General features: G+C 44.6%; 1 protein-coding gene across 3 annotated transcripts; it reads right to left on the minus strand.

The window, feature by feature from the left end:
• Positions 1-804: 804 nt before the first annotated feature.
• Positions 805-20,780, minus strand: nsd3 (nuclear receptor binding SET domain protein 3). Of its 3 annotated transcripts, none has more exons than XM_034540975.1 (24): positions 20,325-20,780; positions 17,623-18,485; positions 16,589-16,849; positions 16,316-16,478; positions 16,045-16,199; positions 14,468-15,338; positions 14,272-14,372; positions 13,631-13,676; positions 13,390-13,520; positions 12,790-12,915; positions 12,566-12,692; positions 12,277-12,477; positions 10,919-11,098; positions 10,092-10,115; positions 7,944-8,100; positions 7,452-7,654; positions 7,226-7,338; positions 6,982-7,128; positions 6,772-6,894; positions 6,112-6,228; positions 5,885-6,026; positions 5,675-5,781; positions 5,375-5,579; positions 805-5,080 (listed from the first exon to the last, which is right to left on the minus strand). In XM_034540975.1, the coding sequence occupies exons 2-24, from the start codon at positions 18,439-18,441 to the stop codon at positions 4,809-4,811; spliced, it is 4,791 nt and encodes a 1,596-aa protein (XP_034396866.1). In that variant the 5' UTR covers positions 18,442-18,485; positions 20,325-20,780; the 3' UTR covers positions 805-4,808. The 3 variants fall into 3 exon arrangements, with proteins under 3 accessions (XP_034396866.1, XP_034396865.1, XP_034396867.1); XM_034540974.1 differs by having other exon boundaries at positions 10,092-10,238; XM_034540976.1 differs by lacking the exon at positions 10,092-10,115.
• Positions 20,781-21,104: the final 324 nt, after the last annotated feature.

The raw sequence follows: 21,104 nt of genomic DNA on the forward strand, positions 1-21,104 counted from the left end.
GCTCGTTCGGGGTTATGTCGACCGCGCCACTGTTTAAGTCGGTAGATTAAACTGAGAGATAGTATTTTATTTTGTGTATTGGAATTACAATTTATTAGTAAATATTTCACTCAGTTTTAATCACGTTACAGATCAAATGTTTTTTGATCACTGTGGCAAACGTGTTTGCTCCTGGTGGATATTCGGTATAAATCATATTTACAATAGTAATCAGTCATCATTTGGCATAATCAATTTAATTACATAGTTTGTATGCACACTTGTAAGAATCAGAATATGTATAAGTATATTGTCATACACTAAGTGAGCTTGCTTTTTGACCAAAGGAGTTGTAAATACCAAGTCAGTTTTTGATTCCCATAAGTTCTGGAGTTTATATAAGTTACTAACTGAACTAAAAACTATACTGCTAACGATATTTGATCGAGAATACAGACAGCTAGGAAATGCGGGAAGTCTTTAGTGTTGTATCAACCGGAAACGGTTGTGCCTGTAATTGTATCTGTCTTGACGTGTGGATGCTAAAAGCCACGTCCACTTATAGCCATATTCTAGCATGATTGAATGTTTATGTTTACGTGAATTTTTTTAAACATTTTTTAAATCGCATGCATTACCAGAACATTTATCACTCCAATTATAGGCAGGACTTTTATGTCGGTAAACACCCGTAATAATTATTAATTGCTATATTTTGTACTACACTTGGAAGCAATGTATCTTAATGTGTTGCATTTTTATTTTCAACACATTGAATGTGTTCAAATGAAACACTGAATGTGAAATGAATCCCATACAGCGAGAGCCTTTCACCGAGACAGAGTACAGCTTTATTAAAGTCAAACTTCAGGCATGTCTGAACTCTTCAAACTCAACTTTAGAATGAAAAAGGACAGAATCAATATTCTCAAATAAAAAGACAGTCATGTACAAAAAGAGTGTCGTCTCAACAGTCACACACATTTAGAAGCAGAATTGTACAGGCAAAAAAAAGAAAGAAAAAAAGCACGCCACAGTAAGATGATTCTATGCAAGTTCAATGCAAACTATTTACAAGTTCTTCGACAATATGCAGTATGCAGTAACACAGGTTGAACAAGTAATCAACATGGTATTTTGTGTTCATCCACGTTTTAATCGAAGCAACAACAAGATAGATAGATATGACCCCAGTTAGAGTTACTGTAAGTAATTTTACCACAAGTAAAAAAAGATGAGTGCTTATGAAGGTGAATTATTTATTAAGTTACTCAAACACTATTTCTGCTCGGACAGCATGTCAATTAAAAAGAGACATTGCACGAAAAAACAAAAGACGTCACAGTGAAATATACCCGTTGACATACAGGGGGAGGGGGGCCATCCTAAATATATATAAAAAAAGAATATTAATCCTGGACACAAAATCCCGTAGGGCGTATTTAAGGGTCACTTAAATGAGAGCAAACATGCAGTCTCTTTAATAACAAATGTGGGCCCTACCATGACAAGAAACAAACACAAAAAAAAACTTAGCCATCAGAAATCATTAAGTAAAGGAAATGACGCACGCTGGGACACTTAAGAGAGGCAGACGTAATACTTCTGCTGTATCAGCGGAGAGGGATAGGAGAGGACTAACTGGCACAATGATCATGCGATCTGCGGGTGCAAAAAATCAAATGTTGCCACACAAAAGAGGAAACAAAAAGGACCACAAATAAAAGACAAAACTCTGGCATTAAAAACAAATAAAAAAGCATTTAAAGAGATTCTCTAACAGAAATGGGTTAAACCAGTGTGTGATGTTGGAAGCATGCATTTCAGCTGAACAGGCGCCTTGACAGGAAAATAAAAAATTAAACAGTAAAGGCTTTAAGACCAGTTATATAATCACAACTCAAGACATTTTCTCTGGAGAGTCAAGGAGGCCAGTGGTCTGATAATCACACACGTTTAAAAAAGAAAGAAAAATACAATAAATATTTATTTATTTTTAAATGAAGAGAATTCAAGTTTACACACGCAGACCGGTTTGAGTTTTTAAGTAAAAGTGACTTAAAGATGCACTTTCCTGATACTGAACACCGACTTTACTACTGAACTAAAAAAACGTGTCTCTGAATGTGAAGAGTTTGGCAAATCAGACAGCAGCAAGAAATCATCAAGTAGTCTGTTTTTCTTTTTTCAGGAATCCACGAGTATAAAAAAAAGCTTCCTAAAAAAGGGTCATCAGTGACAGAATGACAACAGAAGAGCAGCTGTTGAATGCAGAAGAGTGTGCACAAATGAAATATGAACTCCTCTGAACTACAGATATTTAAGTACAAGATGAATAAGTGCCTCTGTTATGTATATATGCATTTATGTGCGTATGTTTAGAATATTAAAGTCCTCCACTCTAACTATTGTTTTGCTTTTTGAGACTCTACTTCAGTGTTTCACCTTCGACGTGCAGAACGATGCATGTGCAGTGTGACCCCAGAAGACCTTTCTGCATTCAATGGCTCCCCTTCTTGGCAGGACTGTTGTTTACTGCATTAGGTTTCAGCTCAGTGTTCCTAATAAACTGGAGACTGACTGAATGCGCTCGAAGATCTGAAGTTATTTGGGGAAATTGGCACAGTTTTACCCTGCAGCTCACCTCTAAAGGCCGAAAGAGACAACAGGCTAATAATACAAATAATAATTAAGGTCACGAACAAACAATGTATGTAACCGGGGTAGAATCACAAGCAAATGGCTGAGTCATGTTTACAGATAAACTTCCTTGAGTCCAGGCTAAAAAATCAAAAAGCACAAAAACTGCGGTGAAACTGAAACTTTACATTCCTATATTGAACTGCTTCATACTGCTTTTAAAACACCAATTACAGTGAGTCACGATACAGGTCAATGAGCAGTGTGGAATCATTACACCGAATGTGAAAATAAAAAAATAAAACAAACATATGCAATGACTAAATACAGATATAGTGTGTAAAACTCCCCGTGTTGTTTTTTTTTTCTCTTCCATTTTCTTTTTTCATTTCTATTTCACTTGCACCATGGTGGAGAGGAGAAGACAAATTACTGCACTGGTGTTTTGAAAAAAGAAAGAAATTGGTATAAAACTGTGGTGCAATAAATACACAGTAAATGTGGACTTTGACGGATGAGCGATTAAAAACACTGTACAGGAGTTTGTATTTGTACATCATACTGGACTGTTGTTATACCAAGACGTCTCTACATAAAGCCCAGCCTTGAGGATGTCCTTCGGGTGGGACATGAAGAAGTGCGTCTCGAGAACACTGCAGACTCATTTTCTGTATACGAAGCCGGGCCGGCAGTCATTTCTACTTGTGCCAAAAGAAAGCAGCCCCGTTGAGGCCACCTTCCTCCAAAATCGTTTAAAGAAAAATTTAAGAAAAACTGCCCAGCAACTCGAGAGGCCAAAAGAAAAAATGTTTCAACAGTTATAATTCCGACATTACTACAAGAAGAGGTATCCATTTTTGAAACACTTGTCTTGTGTTCGTTTAATACACATTTCTGTATATGTGTGATCTAGCTAAGTGTCGCGACAAGCCGTGGAAAAGTGCTTTTTCAGGAAAAGTTTGGCAAAAAAAAGAACGAACAAAAGAAGCGGTCACAGTACACGACTTCACTGAAATGGACTGCGTCTGGGCAGTAGTCACTACAGCCAGAGTCACACTTAAGGCTGATCAACAATACTTTTAAGACAGCACCAGTGATCACAAGCTGAGCTCCTCCGTCTACAATACAAAGAACAGCAATTGCAATTGGAGGAAATGTGGGAACAGAACTTGATTTTTAAAAAAAAAGAAAAAAAAGGAGTTTCCTTCTTCCAGGAACGACCAAAGAGGCGAGGCTCCGCCCCTCCCGATCTTCACGTAATTTACAATATCATGAGCTAATTTATGTACACAATGGCGAGTGAGACTGGCAATATGAAAGATCACGAGTACTTCTGTAATGTCATTACCATTACGCTATATACCATTATATGTCACCTTAATAGGACTATGTTCACTAGGAGGTCTGCGCAATGCTTAACACCCAAACAAACAAACAAAATACACCACTCACTGAGATGAAGTGAGATAATTGGTCTGTAAACATTAACAAACATAGATACTGTATATAATTATATTCATCTATACCCATAAGTATATTTAAAAACCATGTGGAAGGAAGGTTGGAATGTAGTGTGGTCCTGAAAAGAATTGCACAAAAATAGGTAATTCCACCCCCCCCCCCTTTTTTTTATTTTTTTTTAGAAGAGATGCACCCGATCACATCTCAAGGAGGAGGAAGGCCGGCTCGTTTCCAGACAGCCATCCTGTGTGGGATGCCGACCGCAGCGTAAAGCCAGTAATCAGGAGAGGAGCAGCGTGGCGTTGGAGATGTTGAGCTCCTCCTCCTTTTCTTCTTCTCTCCCTCCACCTCACTCGTTAGGTCCCTCAAAAGTTCCAGTATCTGACGACGTGACAACACTTACTATTTCCACAGCGGTAAAAAACAAAACATAATGAGGTGGGTGTCTGGCCTGTGGAGAGTGTTCGTGGTGGCGTTTGTGGCAAAGAGAGGAGGGGAAACGGCGCACAATGATGCCTGGTCGCTTCCCCCTGCCGACACTCCAGTCGCTCTGCTCTCGCGACCACCAGCATCAAGGTGTTTGTCGGCGTGTCTCGTGCTCGGGCCGTGGCACTGGTCAAAAAGAAAAAGCACTGTATTCCCTTTCGTCAGAGCGAGATCGGAGCCCAGGAGGCCAAAATGGGATCGTACTCTACAGGGAATGAGGTATTGGGGGGAGAGCCGCGATGTCATTCGGAAGCCGGCTGGACCAGCTCCGCCTCCGGCTCCTCCTTGACGGTGGCGGGGCTCAGGGCGGAACAGCGCGGCTGGGCCGGGCCAGAGTTCGAGCCCAACGGGCTGACGGGGTCGTGGCTGGAGCAGCAAGGGCGGCCTTCGAGGGAGGAGGAGGTGAGCGCTCCCGCCTCGTGATCCCGGCAGAAGGAGCGCGGGCAGAAGTCACAAAGGGACGAGGCCGCGGCGCCGCACACGCTGCAGTCGTGCCACGGACATTCCCAACGCCCTGCGGACGATCGAGAGGAAAATACACATTTATTCTACTCAAATTTAAGTTCTTAGCTCTGCTTTCTTCTGTGACACACTGACATTTCTGTTTTTAAAACCGTTTTAATTGTACCGTGTGTGTGTGTGTGTGTGTCCACAATGTCACGTGTTCAGACCACTGAAACATCACATTCAGTTTACTCTCCCAAAAGGTTTGTCATGCTGTTGAAATCCGATGAGATTGTCATCAGCAAGATTTCGACATCATGGCGTCTACAGTTTCTTTTCTCACTCAAGCTCAGTGCGTTGTTACCGTATGGCGGCTTGGTGAGGTTGAGACACAGCAGGTGGTACGCCTTCGGACACTCCTTCCTGTCGCACATCACCAGCTCGCCTCCCTCTCCGCAGCAGAAGCAGAAGTACTCGTGCATGTGCTTGCCCTCCGGCCGCAGCTTCCGCTTCTTTGGCTTCAGCTTGGCGTTCCTGGCCTTCTCCTCCTTCTCCATCACCACGGCGCTCTGGAGGAAACATCGTAAATAAATCAAACACGGCTGCAAAAAGCCAGGGTCGCTCGAGAACTGGACGCGTGGAAACGAGAGGTCAACGCCCTCACCGTTGGCTGCACCCCGAGGAATCCAGAGCAGTTGTCTGATCCGCACTGGCAGGACGACCTCCGGTTGCCCACGCAGTGCAGGTTGTAGTTGAACGTCAGCTCCGTGTCTGCGGGAACACCAGAGACGAGATTTCACGAATCGCCCGGCTCGCTCCGAGAGCGCGTGGCATTAGGAACGTAAACAGAATATACGCTCGCGCACAAACTCACCGGCCTCGATGTCACAGAGGGCGAAGAGTCCGATGCGGACGTCCCCGTTTACTGTCCACTTCTGGGTTTCACAGTTTGGGCTGCAGCTGTGGTTCATAAAGCGAGATGAGTTCCCTTTCGGGCCGGCGTCGATCACGCGGTCCTGCGAGGAGAGACAGAAAAAATTGAGACCACGTGCGGTTCGCGGGAAAGCGAACCAACGACGACCCTCGTCACTGGCGTCCTACCTTGGTGAGGGTGAGCATGTAGAAGTTGGCCACGTGATTCTCGTGGGCGCGTTTGATCCGCTGCTGGCACTCCTCCGAGTCGATCACCTCTCCCACGTACTCGGTCACAAAGTCGCCCTGGAGGAAAGAACAAGCGGCACATTTTGAGATGCCCCGTTTCAAAATGACTTGCAATTAGCGAGAAGGGCTGGAATCAATATCAACGCAGTGCGTTTCAAATCTGAATCATCTGATTATTAGATCTTTGACTGAAATTATAGTCATCCAGGGGGAAAAACCACAGCAGTGTTTTTGTGTATCGACATGCCTGGAAAGTGATCCAGTGATGTGAAGTCACCTGTACTTCACATCTCCTGCTTCCTACTGATCAGACTCATCAGATTAAAAAACAACCGAGATATTAGCTTTAGGTTGGTTGAGCATTGTTTTCCCCGACGGCTCCACTGACACATGAATACATTAGGTTTTCAATGAATTCATCAAAACTACTGAAATTATACATTCTTTCTTTAAGCCCACTGTCGCAATTCAATGACATGTTTCTGCTTTCAAATGTGCCTTTAGAAAGGTGTACACTTATTTGCAAGTACACCTATTGGTGCAAATGGATATCAGATGCTTCATTATAAAAAAAAAATCAATTTAAAAGGCGACACCCACCTTCCGGAGAGCCTGGTTGGTCCTGAGGCCCCAGCCGCGGCCGTCAGTCTTTATCACCTCTGTCTCGGCATACAGCCGCTTGGAGAAACACTGGTTCTCACAGCTGTCTCCCGCAGGACACACCTGACAACACAAACGAAAAGGTAAGTTGAGTACTTCAGAGGGCTGTCTCGCTGGTTTTAAAGTTAAATAACAAGTATGTGCTCAGACCTGTGGGTGACACTCGTACTGCAACATGCGGTTGAGACACTGAGTGTGGAGGCTGCAAGGGTGCTCGTCTGTTGGTCTGCAGTTGCATCGTGGGATTTCCGACAAGTCAGCTACGTGCACCTGCACTTTCCCCACAGGTTTGTTGGACTGATTCAAGAAGATGCCAAAAGCAGAAATGAAAAACACAGAACATATACAATTGTAGGATTATTTGTCTGAAGTGGGATACTTAAAATAACATCACCTTGATTAACTTGTAGGGCGGAGGTTTGCGAGAGTTGCGTTCCTGCTCTAGAGCCTCCCTGCTCTCCCTCTGTGCCTTGAGCTCATGAAACCGCCGGGCCGCTTCTTCCAGAGCTGAAACACACCAACAAGATCTCAGAGTCATCCTTGCTTACATTTTTTTTTTTTAAAAGGATGAGAATCACAGCAGATTTGTCTTTTTGTCTCAGAAATGGGGAGAAAATTACCTTTCTTAAACGTTTTGTTGATGTTGATCTGACCCGTGACAAAGTTCTTGTCGTTCTCCACGTAAGGGAAGACGCGGCCCTGGTTGATCCAGTAGTAGTCGTGGGAGCCAAAGAAGAAGACGGGGAAGTCGCCGACGTCGTGGCGGAGGCTCTGAATGTTGGACGGGACCAGGCGAGGGTTGCAGATCTCCGCTGGCCACCACCTGCAAGGGGAGCGGGACGAAGAAAAATAAAAACATTAAAACATGTATTCTACAGTTATTATGGCTCACACTTGCACCATATATATATATATATATATATATATATATATATATATATATATATATATATATATATATATATATATATATATATATATATATATATATATATATATATATATATATATATATATATATATATATATATATATGTATATATATATATATATATATGCTCCACTTTGCTTCCACTCCACAGCAGTCCTGCGACCGGTGCTCTGTGACGTACCTGTAGTTGCCCAGTTTGACCCAGACAATTTGTTTGTAGTGCGGTTTCTTCCCCGCCCTGCAATCGCTGCAGGACCACGCCCCCGCCGGCATCTCCATCTCCAGACACTCCGGGTGGAAGGAAGCCGGGCATGTGTCGCAGCACAGCAACTTGCCTCCTACATTTGTAAGATGTATACATGTATGTGTGTGTGTGTGTGTGTGTAAGTGTAGGTGTGTGTGTGTAAGTGTAAGTGTGTGTGTGTGTGTGTGTGTGTGTGTGCATGCGTTGTGGGAAATGGATATGCAAAGAGAGGAGGAGTGTATGATTAGGTGATGCACCTTAAAACCTGGACAAACTCTGAATCTCATTTGCAGACAAGCCTGAGAAAATATTCTGTACGATATGAAAATAGTGTTCATGTCGGGAAAATATTTGTATCTATAAGCTACTATAATTACAACTGGGCATTATTCTGAAATTTAAATGAATGCCAGGAGCTTTTTTTTTTGCGTGTTCTCAGCTCAGTTGCAACTTGTCATTGCAGCATGTCTGACAATCAGATTCAGAGCAATGTACCAAGACCAGTCTAAGGGAAATAACATGCGGCAGCACAGGAATAAAAAAAAAATTTAAATTAAAAATCAGCCAGCAAGTTAACATTGAATCAGGGTTATACTTAAAAAGCAGGCATGCAGTCCTGCTAGTAAAGCAAATGGTTCCCATCACACATACTCATCCTGCACAGACCAGCTTGCATGGAATCATGTATTTTACAATTTAGCAATTTGCAAAACCACTTGACGCAACTTTGGAAGAGAGTAATCTCACTATTCCTGCGCTGGTCTTTGCTCGACTGAGCAGATCTCGTCCCGATTGAGATTATATTCCATCCAAATCAGGTCAAAGCTCGAGAAAATGAGGTTGGGCAGAATTCTGTTTCGTCTGAGAACTTCAGTCGAAAAAATAAATAAAAAACTACTTAGTTGCAGTCAGCATAAAAAGGTGTGAGGCCTTCAAATAATAATATTAATAATAACAATTTTAAAAAGAAAGCCCAGAGTGCTGAAGCAGAGAAGCAATGTGTCCTCCAGCAGCGATCAGCCCCACAAACCACAGACAGGACCTAAACTAATCCACAGCATCATACAGTCCTTTAAGTACCGGAGGTTTGGCCACCATTTCTGTGTTTCCCCCAGCAAAGATATTTTACTTGTTAAAAAATGTAAAGAAAGCTTCATTAAAAAATAAAACTGATTGTTCATGCACGGCGCGAGATAATTTCACAATGGGTCTCGTGCAAGAACCACGCATACGAACAGCCTTGTTCTTCGATGACGCGTCCAAATCAATTAGAAAGTTAATCCTAATCCTACACAAACGAAAGTCATGTACACTCAATCTGCCATTTCTCCACGGGAAGGAGAAAAAATACTTAACTAAACTTATGACAATGAAAAAACAAAAATAAATAAAGATGTCAATTACTAAATTAAAATTAATTTCAAAAGCAGACCAAAATATCATGGCGTCCCAATTTACAAAGAGAATTAAAAAATAATGAAATTCTGCTGGATAATAATCTCTCATCCATCTCTGTGACATCATGTCTTTTATTTTTTAGCATCCAATGTCAGGTCAAACTATTTCTTCTTTGAACATGTAGGTTCATTCTGAACCTAAGAAGAAAAAGAAAAAAGAAAAACTATGCCGCGAAACAAATTCTTAACTGAAGGTTTGTCTCCGACGGGACGTCCCATTGGACACCAACAGAGAGAGGCAGGGCTTACACGCCTAGCTGTTGTCACATGACTCGCTGCGAAAAAGGATCGACACGCATCGAGCTCCGTTTGGTAAATCCGACTTCTCATAAAAGAAAAGGAGTTTTTTTAATAAGAATACAATTAAAATAAGTGTTCTTGCATGAGGCCCATTGTTTTCTGTTAACGTGTTAGGGATACTTGGCTAAAATTACTTTGCGCCACTCTGCATTGAAATTCATTGCATTTTGTTCTTGTTTTAACCAGTGAATTAACTTTGCACCTCAAGGCTTTGAAATGAAAGATGCCCACAAGAAAAATAAAAGTGTGGGGGCGGGGGAGGGGAGCAGGCACGACACAGACACAGACCAGTGGGACAAAAGGAGAAAGAGAAGAGCGGTTCAGTTACCTTTCCCAACATTCTTTTTGGTAGCTGACGAAGGAGAGGGAATCATAGGTAATTTCAACTCAGCACGATTTGACTCAGTCAGAAGGTAGTGGGACTTATAGGCATATGAACTTAATATGGTGTCAGTAAGGTCTTGCACTAACAGTCCTACACAAGACACACAGGAAGAGACGGGGGTGAGCCGCAGTCAAAACTCGAAGTTACCCAAAATTCACAAAAAAGAGAAAGAGCAAACACTCTACAGTCTCTCACCCTCCCCCCAAACACACAAACGCACACACACGCACTAAAGTTTGTCCCGACACAAAGAGGCAAAACAGTGCACTCAACTTGGACAGGTAAAACAAAATAAAAACATCAGCTCTAAAGTGGGCGAGCCCTGTGTTTTCTCACTCGTCACCACCCGGGACAGATGGGTGGTCTAAGCCGAGGGCAGTGTAACAGCCTGGATCATTCATAGTGTTAGTATGGAAAACAAACATTACATTTCATGAAACATGTAATATTAAAAGATTAAAATGATCTTCACAATGTTTATGAGGTTTTGGTTTTCACTCATCAGATGTTACTGCCGTTGGTACTTTATTTATAAAAAGGAAAAAATTATAAAAAAGGTTGTATTCCTGAAGAAGAAAAAAAAAGGTGATATTCATGGAGGACGATCACGTCCTGTTGATGCCCCAACGGAAAAGTGCAAGACAGAAGAACTGATTTTGTTTAGTTTGTGGCGAATGTGAAATAACATTTAAAAATTGTAATAAATTGTAATAAATAAACAAGGCTGCGGGAGACTGCGACCAATGGCGTGTGCAGCGGTGAGAGCTTACCTCTGGCACACAGGAAGCACCAGCCCACGTTGATGGGGGAGGTGAGGAGGCCGTTCCGCTTGGAGCCGCCGTGGCTGCTGCAGATCATGATGTGATGGGTGAGCGCCACGCTGCCCGCCGCCACGCAGCTGTCCCCCGTGTGATAGGCCACCGGACAGCGGATGCAGCGCATCAGGCGACCTGGAAGGGGAGGGGGGAGAGAGACAGCTGAGTCAAGTAGTCAAGTAGCTATGATGTGGCTAAGCTCCCCATCACTGCAGAGTTTGTATAATGAATTAGGTCAGACTCCTTTACGGGTTTCAGCTGTAATTAAAAAGGGATTCAGAAGGATAGAATACGACCACTTGTTGCGCTCTCTGGTGGCTAAAACAATCAAGCTATTAAAATGTAATTTTCCCCCCTTGCTTCATTGTCCAAAAATAAAAATGTGAAACATAATACATAAACACTTGATGTTTTGAGACCAGTAAAAGGGTCACACGATCAATCTGGAGGGTTGTGACGTAACCTGCTACACAAGCATGAATTTGTTCATGGATGCTACTCTTACATTGTCACAATTTGTGGGAAATATTTTAATAATTTAACTTTTTGGGAGACTGAACTGAAACATTCCTAAAAATGCTCAGAGGAAATCTCACTGAGAGACAGAGTACATTTAAACTATACAGTAACACAGAATTCACTGAAGGATGTTTATTTGAGGCCCTGAAAGGTTTTCAGAAAATATTAATAAATTCTTCTCCATCACCATGTAAAAATGAACCCACACCATTCGTACAGACAAACTGCATCCTGCCTCGTGTCAAAAAAAAACGGCAGATTTTGGCAGATGGGCGATTTCCAGCAAACATAATGCACCATCATCAAAAAATACATTTCAGGAACATTACTTTTACGTTTTTCTCCAATTGGTCTGCAGCCTCCAATGCCACTCACTTAAAAAAGAAAAAAACAGAATAGAGCACTTTAAGTTTCAGGTGAAACCGGATGTTTGTTGCAAGAATGTGTCACCCAAACGCTCTGCAGGATATGCAGTGCTGGATTGTTTAAGTCCTCTCTTTCTCAATCAGATTTTCCTCTCGAAAAGCACACCATTTCTTCCTCTTCTCCTCTCTTTCACATATTCTAACAGGGAAGTACAGCCTTACCCCTTGCACTCCATATAATTTGAGCTGGGTTAAAAAAAAAAGTGTCTTTCTTTTTGCTATTGGTCAATAACGTCAGCGAGAAGCGTGAAAGTTTCGTTTTTATAAGCACTTTGCTGATGTAGCACCGGCTTATTATCCCACAGCTTCCACTGCAGACTGAAAAGAGGAAATCAGAGGAGCTTGGAAACAAAGCCAAGGTTGTTTTACCATTACTGGCCCGCTGCAGGTCTCTCTCCAGGCAGCAGGTAGAGCAGCTGTGCTGGGGGCAGCAGAAGCCTCCGTCCGAACCGCCGGTTGTGCCCGGCAGCTTGCGGACGCAATCCTCGTGGTAGAAACAACCGCACCCGGCCACGGAGCAGCGCGTCACCTCCCGGCCCGCCGTTTTACAGCTAAAACAAGTATGATTGCCTGTGGGGGAAGAGAGAGAGAGGCAATGAACACAGAGCCAAACACAACAGATGCGACGGTGAATATTGCGTTTCCAAAATTCGCTCACCATTTCTGCATTCCAGGCAGGTGTACCGGCCTTCGGGCAGGGACGTCAGACCGAGACAGTCCAGGTGAAACTGCCTGCCGCAGTCGCCTTCGCACACCGCCAGGCCCTCTCCGTACAACTCGCAGACCTACACACAAAGACAACGCGGAGAGAGACGGCTTGTGTAAATCGATGCTCACTTAGAGACAGACAGACAGACAGGACGGATCATGAGCAGCGCTGACCTGGCAGACGGTGTCTCTCTTGCCGGTGCTGCCGTCCTGACGGGACAAGCCGGAGTCCACAGACTGAGTGTCGGAAGCGTCTGCGTCGGCTGCCGCTGGACTATCGAGACTCTTCCCGAATAAACCCTGCGAGATGGAGAAAGGGAGAGCGTGTTTTGTGTGAAGTGGCCCTGCAAGGCAGGTACTCGCATGTGGTCACCTGCTCTTTAAAGTGCGTAAACATCCAGACTAGTAAAGGTGTTTAGGAAAAGACTAGCAGGTTTCAAGAGCCCCTGATGAAATGTCTTTTATCCCAGAAATATTCAGATCACAATCATAAATAAAAAAGCACTCTAAAATATTAATATTTAAATAGCTGGAAACAATAAACACCTTGAACCACAAATTAGAATTAAATGCTTCTGCTTATTCAAGTTTGGCCGAGTTGCGTAAAAAAGAAACCAATGCTGAAAATGAAGGGGAAAAAAATCAAAGTTAAAGGTTAGACTCGGAAATATTGTGAAGCAAATCGCAACCGCTGAATTCTGACTTCTGCATATGATGTATGTTTATTGATGTTGGAGTATTTTCCTCATCGTGTGTGGGTCGACCTGTGTCTACCTGTGGGTCGTTGAGGCCTCTAGAGTCGGAGTCAGAGGTGTCTCTGTACTGAGAAGAAGCCATCTCCACGTCTGTTGACGCTCTGCTTCGCTTCTTCAGCGGCTTGCAGGCATCTGAGATCTCACTGGCTCCTAGAGGATCGCGAAAGAAAATGAAAAGAAGAGATGGATTTTTTTTTCCAGTCTAAGGAGTTCCCACAGCAGAGGTTTCAAAAAGGAGCCATGACAGACGGATCCCCTACCTTTCTGTGAACCAGTCCTCAGCGTGGTCTCAGGAGCCATCTCAGCCTGTGAGGGGGTTAAACAAGGAGGTTGAGGTCATCGTGGTGTTTTTATTCAGGTAGCAGAAGGTGAGTTTGGGTGATTTACGCACTAAGGCCAAGTTCAAGCCGACATTAACACTACATCAAATATTGAAGCCCTGGTCATGCAGACTTTCTCACGAGGACGTTACATACGTCGAAACACGCAGGCGGTAGATTATTCTGTAAAGGGGGAGAATTATTACCGCCGTTTACCTGAGAACTGGAGCGAAACACAATATTGCTGGCATAACAACTTTCCAGTTGTAAAATCCTCTCTCTTGGTATTACAAATCTCTGTGCAGTGTTGCATTCTCTGAGAAGCCTTAAAAGTCGTGAATCTGTTCCTTCAACCAGTTTGTGGATCGTTTATTTCATTGTCTCATCGGTACCTGAAATACGCCCTCTTTAAACACCCCGTGTCATTTTTATTAATGATTTATTTTTATTAATTAGAATTTCCTTTCATTTTATGGCTGACATGGTTGAAAAAGAGTGTACAGTAAATGCGGGGGAGGGAAAGACATGCAACAAACGGTACAGTGCTTTTTTTTATTATTCTGAGCGTAGCGGATGGATACCTGTTCTTTTTTGGTTTTCTTCTTCGGGATGGGATCGTTGCCTCTCTCTGACTCCGACCTGCTCCTGACTGACCGCCGCTGCAGCTTCCTCTCCTGAGAAGCTGGAAAACACATAACAAAAAATAATCTCTTATTGACTTGACAGAGAAGTCGAATAGTCGTCAAAACGCACCCTGCGTGTCGGTGTATTACCAACCGTGTGGACTGCTGTGGTGTGATCCAGGCGAGGAGGTCTGCTGCATTCCTCCCTCCTCACTCCTCCGACTGGCGGGGGACCCTCTCCTCTCCTCCCCCTCTTCTTCCCCTTCCCCCTCCCCATCCACCTCCACCTCATCCCCATCTCCGTCCTCCTCCTCCTCCTCTGGACTGGGCTCGGGTTTAGCTCTGCTGTCTTCGGGCGAGCAGTATCCCAGGTCGGGCTGCCGGGCCTCCCTCACCTCCCTTGCCACTCTCACCTCTTTTTCCTCTTCCTCTTCTTCTTCTTCCTCTTCCTCTTCTTCCTCCTCCTCCTCCTGTTCTTTTTTCGGAGACGGAGCAGCTTTTTTCTGCAGGAGAGGCCAGTCGCACTTTGTGATCTCCACGTTGAGCCTTTTCATGGTGATGGAGAGAGGCAGCAGCTTCCTGGCAGCCGCCGTCTTCCAGGCCCGGACCGGTGGCGGTGAGTCCGGCCGCGCGTCGCAGCCGGCGTTCGGTTTTGAGGAGCTGGTTTTACGCTGGTCCCCCCTCTGGCTCTTCTCTTCGTGCGCGGCCTGGGAGTTGGCGTTGTCGTCTGTGTTCGAAACACTGCACTGCCTGCGCGGCAGCAGCCGTCGCGGCGGCGGCTCTCTCTCCGGCGACTTCACTCCGCCCTCTTCTTTCTTACCGACCGAGCCGCTGGAGCGCCGGTTTCGCCTCTCGGCTCGGATGGTGGGTTTCTTGCTGGACGGGCCTTCGATGGGGTCTGGGTCAACGTAGATGAAGGTGTAGTTGTCAATGCGCTCCTGCCGCGACATCACCAAGGCATCCTCGGCGTGGCCCACGCCCACTTCCCACTGCGAACGCTCCCGCTGAGCGATGGGCTTCAGAAGCTGGAGAATAAAAACATGAATTAAATACCAAACAACTGATGAACTTTATTTCTGAATGGAACCTGATGTTATCAATATTGGCTTACCCAAATATGTATCGATACATGATGGTTCAAAAATGAAAAAAAAAAACATACACGGGATCATTTAGAAACAATGTCATCTCCATAGTTTGCTCAATGCTCAGAAGAGAAAGTACTTTTTAAAATAAATAGTAACTTAACTTTTCACACCGATTAAATTGTTACGTTTTGTTGTTACTCACTGCCAGCCATACACTCACCGTAAATTACCCTTATGATATTAATCGAATACGAATGGCTCAAAATGACTGAAATGGTTTTAAATGAGTTATTTAATGCATAAGAAATTAGGAAACGAAAATGTTGGACTATAAATATTCATTTATGTTTTGAATGGATGAGCTGTGTGACAGTATAAGTAAAGTAAATTCAGTCATTCATACAGTAAGTAATGCAAAAAAGCTTCTAATAATTCTTTTGAAATAAGTTGAATTTGAGACTTAAATTCTCTAAAAACATGTGATTTGTAATTGGTTTCTATAAATAAATAATCACTTTTAAAATGAATGGTTTTCTATATACGTTTCATAAGAACACTGGAATCATAATACTGAAAGATGACATGGCATCTGAAAAGATACTGGATGAGCCTGACAACACTTCCTAGATGCATCCGTACGTACTTTGTGTTTCTCTACAGGGTTCGAGGCCTTGCGCAGCGTCTCAGCCTGAAGGTCCTCATACTGCTGCTTCCCTTGGTACAGGACTATCCTCTTCTCGTGGATCCATGCTCGCTCAGCGACGCTGCCGAAGAACTGGACGTGGTATTCCCTGTGACCTGCACGGAGACACAGAGAGGAAGACAAGCGGCCGCGTTTTAATGTCCTCGCGCATTCAAAGCGTTTGTGAGAGGAAACGGGGCGATCCCGTCGAGTGATTTTTCCGTGCCCGTACCTCTAGTGTTGATGCGAGTGTGGACCTTCATTTGCGGGTCAGAGGAGACCATGCAGGGCCACCAGGGGTAGGTGCCCACCTTGGACCACACCAGATCTCCTATCACAAACTCCTTACAGAAGCCCGTCTCCTGGATCACAGACGGATGGTGGACCTTCGGGACCTAAAGCGAGGAAACCGGAGCGAGTCACCTACTGTTCACGGCAAGCTACAGAGAGCTGTGTGTGCAAAGAATTTAAAATGGCTGCGGAGGGTGAACCGCCGCACACTTGCCTTCGGCGTCTTTGGTTCAGTTTTGATGACGGTCTTCTGGGGCTTCTCCGTCTGGGCCGGAGGAGTCTCTGTCGGCAGCGGCTGGATGTGGGTGTCCTCTGCCTGCTCCGTGGTACCTGCCTGTGCCTGTGCTTGGCTCTGGTTCTGCTCCAGGTTCTGTTCCTGTTCCTGATCCTGTTCCTGGACCTGCAGCCGCACGCTCTTTTTCCTCTTCTCCTTCTTCCTCTCGTGTCGGCGCTGCATCGGAGTGGCCTCGTTCTTCTGAGGAGCAAGAATAGAAAAACAAAGCGACGGTGGTGAGATGTCGGTCGACTTTCTTCTTTTTTGCATAAAAAGGCAGCTCAGAAATGGATCCCTGTGTCTGTTGAAATCACAACTCCCTCTAAGATCCACTAGTAAAAGAAAAGCAAGATGCACCCAGTGGAACAGTTCCACATGAATATTATTGGGACCGAATAGACTTGTATTTAGTATGCGATATTTCTATGTTTCAATACACACTAAATTGTGATGTTTCTGCAGGGTGTGTTTTTGTTTGTATGTATTTCCAAGGAAAAAGAGTGAAACAATTATGGTTAAAATCCTCTTCATTATTTGCAGACAGATTTTTTTTAGAGCGCAAGGAGGCATGCGCTTTGATTGATGAAGACTGGGATGTGGTTAAAAGCTTGTACAGTTATGTGGAGTTAAGAAGTTCAACATCGACAGAACTTGCACATTGAAAGAGGCTCATCTCCTTTCATTATGAATTCCTAAATTATTTTCCTAAATTCATGTTTCCGACATCTTCAAAACGTGAACATATTCCATCTACAGTGAAATAAAACATTGCTGAATAGTTAATCTACTCGTTAGCTGGAGACAGTACAGTGTTTTTTTTAATGAATGATCACATCGACAATTAACAAATCAAGTGTCATGTTTGTTTGGAGTAAAATGTAAAAAAAGGATATGACCGCGATGTCTTCAGTGATAGATAAAGATCTGTGCGTGGCGTGCGTGCGTTTGTGTGTGCGTGCATGCGTAGACCTTACCTGCAGTTCTTGCAGCAGGTCTCCGCACAGCGCAGACTCAAACAGCTCTTTCCCGTTCTGATACGTCTTTATGATCTTCAGCTTGATCTCTGGAGAGCTGGTTTTCTTCAGCACCCCGCCAGGGGTGTTGGACAGACCGTGGGGATGTTGAGAGGAAGGGGTGCTGTCCACCAGGGAGGGCGGGGGACTGGAGGAAGGCAGGATCAGCGGTGGAGGAGGGGGAAGAGTGTGGGTCATAATGTGAGGTGTGTGGGGCAGGTGGTGCTGGGAGGGCGGCGGAGGCGGTGGGGGACTCTGCGGGTGCGGCAGGGTTTGTATGTGAGGCGGGTTCGAGTGGAAGTGGTGTGCGCCGTGGTGGTGGTGGGGGTGGTGGTGATGGGGGTGATGGTGATGGGGGTGGAGGTGCGGGTGCAGAGGTGGGGACACGGGAGACAAAGGTCTCTCCTGCAGACCGGGGCCCCTCAGGACAGTCCCCTCCCCCGGCATGAGGCTGTGATCGGCGTAGCTCCGGATGGCCCCGTAGCCGTTGGCAGAGCCGTTGGGGAACTGCGAGTACATGGAGAACTTGGCCTGCGGCTCGTACATGCCCAGGCCGGGCGGGTAGCCATTGGAGACATGCGACATGTCCTCCGAGGCCGATGGCGGGTAGGAAAACTCTGCATCCAGGGCAGCATCGTAGGAGGGACCACCATCCTCGCCGGGGTCACTGCCGGTGTCGCAGGTGCCTTCCTGTCTGATGTTGGCTGAGTCAATGAGCTGAGGGGGTTGCTGAATTGTATTTCCCATGATCCCTTGCATGAAAGAGAAGGAGAAATCCATTGTTGGGCTCCTGCATCCTTAACTGTCTTTTTCTTTGACTGGACCTGAAGACAGAAATGTGTGCAGTTAAAAGAGGCTCTGATTAAATCTTCATTGTCAATTACACAATTATTACACAAAGATCACTTCATGTAACCTGTAAGAAGACCTGGGAAACCATATGACATGTATATACATCGAGCTTGATATTGCAGACATGTTTTTTTTTATTGTTTGGCACTAGTGTACAGTATGCATGTTTCATAAGTGGCAGCTCCGTGACATTTTGCCTGACACAATGCGTCTTTCCCTGTCTGTATCTACACTGTTTAACAGTATAGTGAGAGTCTAAACCCCCCTCAAAAAAATTATCTTGGAACACCTGCTATTACCATGTTGGCTAATATGGTGCTTTAGTGGTGCATATTTGCAAACAAATCTGGATTTGGAGCAAACAAAATAATTGCCAACCAAGGGGACTGCATGGGCCTTCGGGGGGGGGCCCCAGAGAAGTACCTAGCTTTGCCTGATGGGTAATCTTTAATGCTTTGTGAAGTCACTGCCTATTATGTGACATGTAGAGCCTGTTGATTGGGGGGGTTCTATGATGATAAACTGAATTATCTTTAAGTTGTTGACTGTTGTAGTTATGCTTACTTGGGCAATTGTGATGGATTTCACTTTCCCATAATACCACGATTAAACAAATAAATTCACAGGGATGTCTGTTAGGAGACAAAAAGAGAACCTGTGTGGTCAAGCTAACAGCACATAAGCACACATTATGATCCATTAATCACCATCAGTTATATCAAACGTATCTCCATGAACACACATAAACAACAAATGCCAGGCAGCTTGTGCAAGTGATTATGAAGTTTCCTCTCTGACAGCCGTTAATCATCTGTGCAGTGCCTCTCCTCACGGGGTCGTTTGGTGTTTCAGTTTCACCAACACATGGTGGCCTGCTATCACAAAACAAAACAAAGAGCAGCTACCTGCGCACGCTTATGCCCCTCGTATACTTTAAATATCTATTCTGATTAATTAAGCCGGTATACAAAAAATGTAAAAGTGTCGACGCCTGCGACTTCGCAGGCGAATGGACTCGTTCCTCCGACTGTGGTTACTCGGCCCAGCGGTTGGCAAAGGTGGATAACGGCGATGTAAACACCCATAAAAGGTGTCAACTAACGACCACTAGCTACCCGCGGCGGGTCGTGTCACTTCTGTGGGGTCCGTGTGCGTTGTGGGGAACATTAATATCGACTCACAACTGTGACATAAACGACTGCTTGGACAGCAAAAAAAAAAAAAAAAAAATTCTTTCTCTGAATGATCTTATAGCTTTCTGCGCTGATGTTAGCCTGAAGCTACCTAGCATCAAAAAGGGGGCTAGTCTTTTGAGGAAAAGGATATGGACTTTTTTTAGCAGTTATAAAACCACTACACGGTTGAGGAGTGGGGGGCACCATTGGTCTTTCGGCACACACAAATAAGTGTTAACAGTTATTTATCCGTCAGTGTGCACCACACATGGAAGAAGATGGAAAAGGAGAGGAGATGGTGGGGGGGAGCTAACGTCGGCTAAGCTAACGCTCCGTCGCCAATATGGCTGCCTTTCCCCCTTTAAATCAAATTGTCTGCCGTGATGATACCTCCGTCGCCGCCCGTTTTCGGCGAGGAATGTGGCCGAACATAAGCTCGTTTCGTCCCCAAACATGGTCCGAGGGAACGGAGACACTGAGGTGTTTGAGTGTGTGTGTGAGTGTGGAGGGGGGACAACAACATGCAGCGGGCAGGAGGCTATGGCAAACACGCTTATCGCTAAAGAGGAGAGCGGAGGAGCAGCACAGATTCAGATGCCGAGCCGAGAGATGTGCATAGTAAGAAAATACCAATACCTTCAGCGTGTCCCATTCTAAACACATACACCAGCCAGCAACGGGTCCTCGTGTAATATATAAGAAGGAGAGGAAGGGAAAAAAATCAAAAAAAATCCTGTTATATAGATAAAGCTCAGGCCTTTTTTCCCCCTTTCTCGTTTTAACGCAATTGTGAACCGAGGGGAGGAGGGGGCTGTTCCGCTCTTGGTCGCTGCCCAATCCCGGAGCTTGGCTCTTCTTCTGTGTCAGGGACGGGAGCGTTTAGTCGAAACCCCGCTACAGATAGACGTCTGTTCAATTCTCGCCGCCCTCCTTACGTGCAAGTCTTCCTATTAATAAGCTCTAGCTCCCTCTTCCTCTGGTTTAACAAAAGCACCCAGCTTTTTTTTTCTAGTCCTCGGCCTAGTGGTCGGTCTCTCCTGCAGCTCAGCGCCAAAAAATCACACAGATCCGGACCGGAGGAGTTATGAGGAGCACTCCGGGATATGTAGTTTACTTCTGACAGCATCTGCTTTCATAGGGAAAGAATGCGGGCCCCGCAAAAAAGGGAAGAAGAGGAGCAAATGTTAAATAGTATAAATCACAAATACACTGACATGAAAAGGAGAAAATGTCTTCTGAGGAGGGGGATGGTGTAAAAAAAAAAGAGAGAAAAGAAACAAACTGTTGAAATATATATATTAAGACTGTCATATAATTCAAGGTTAAGGGATGTGAACGGTAATAAATATTTGTTTTGAGTGTTTTAATTGTATGACGACCACAACGTGATGCAGATTCCGTAGTTACGTTTGCGCC

This window comes from Cyclopterus lumpus, chromosome 9 (genome assembly GCF_009769545.1).
Source record: "Cyclopterus lumpus isolate fCycLum1 chromosome 9, fCycLum1.pri, whole genome shotgun sequence".
In the NCBI taxonomy this organism is placed as follows: domain Eukaryota; kingdom Metazoa; phylum Chordata; class Actinopteri; order Perciformes; family Cyclopteridae; genus Cyclopterus; species Cyclopterus lumpus.

Excerpts from the sequence above, each read along its gene's own strand:
- nsd3 (XM_034540974.1), bottom strand. The coding sequence starts at position 18,441 with ATGGATTTCTCCTTCTCTTTCATGCAAGGGATCATGGGAAATACAATT. Across the intron at positions 13,677-14,271 it reads AGAAAACCAAAAAAGAACAG|GCTGAGATGGCTCCTGAGAC; the intron begins GTATCCATCCGC and ends ACCCCCTCACAG. Across the intron at positions 12,693-12,789 it reads AGAGAGACACCGTCTGCCAG|GTCTGCGAGTTGTACGGAGA; the intron begins GTCAGCGCTGCT and ends CTTTGTGTGTAG.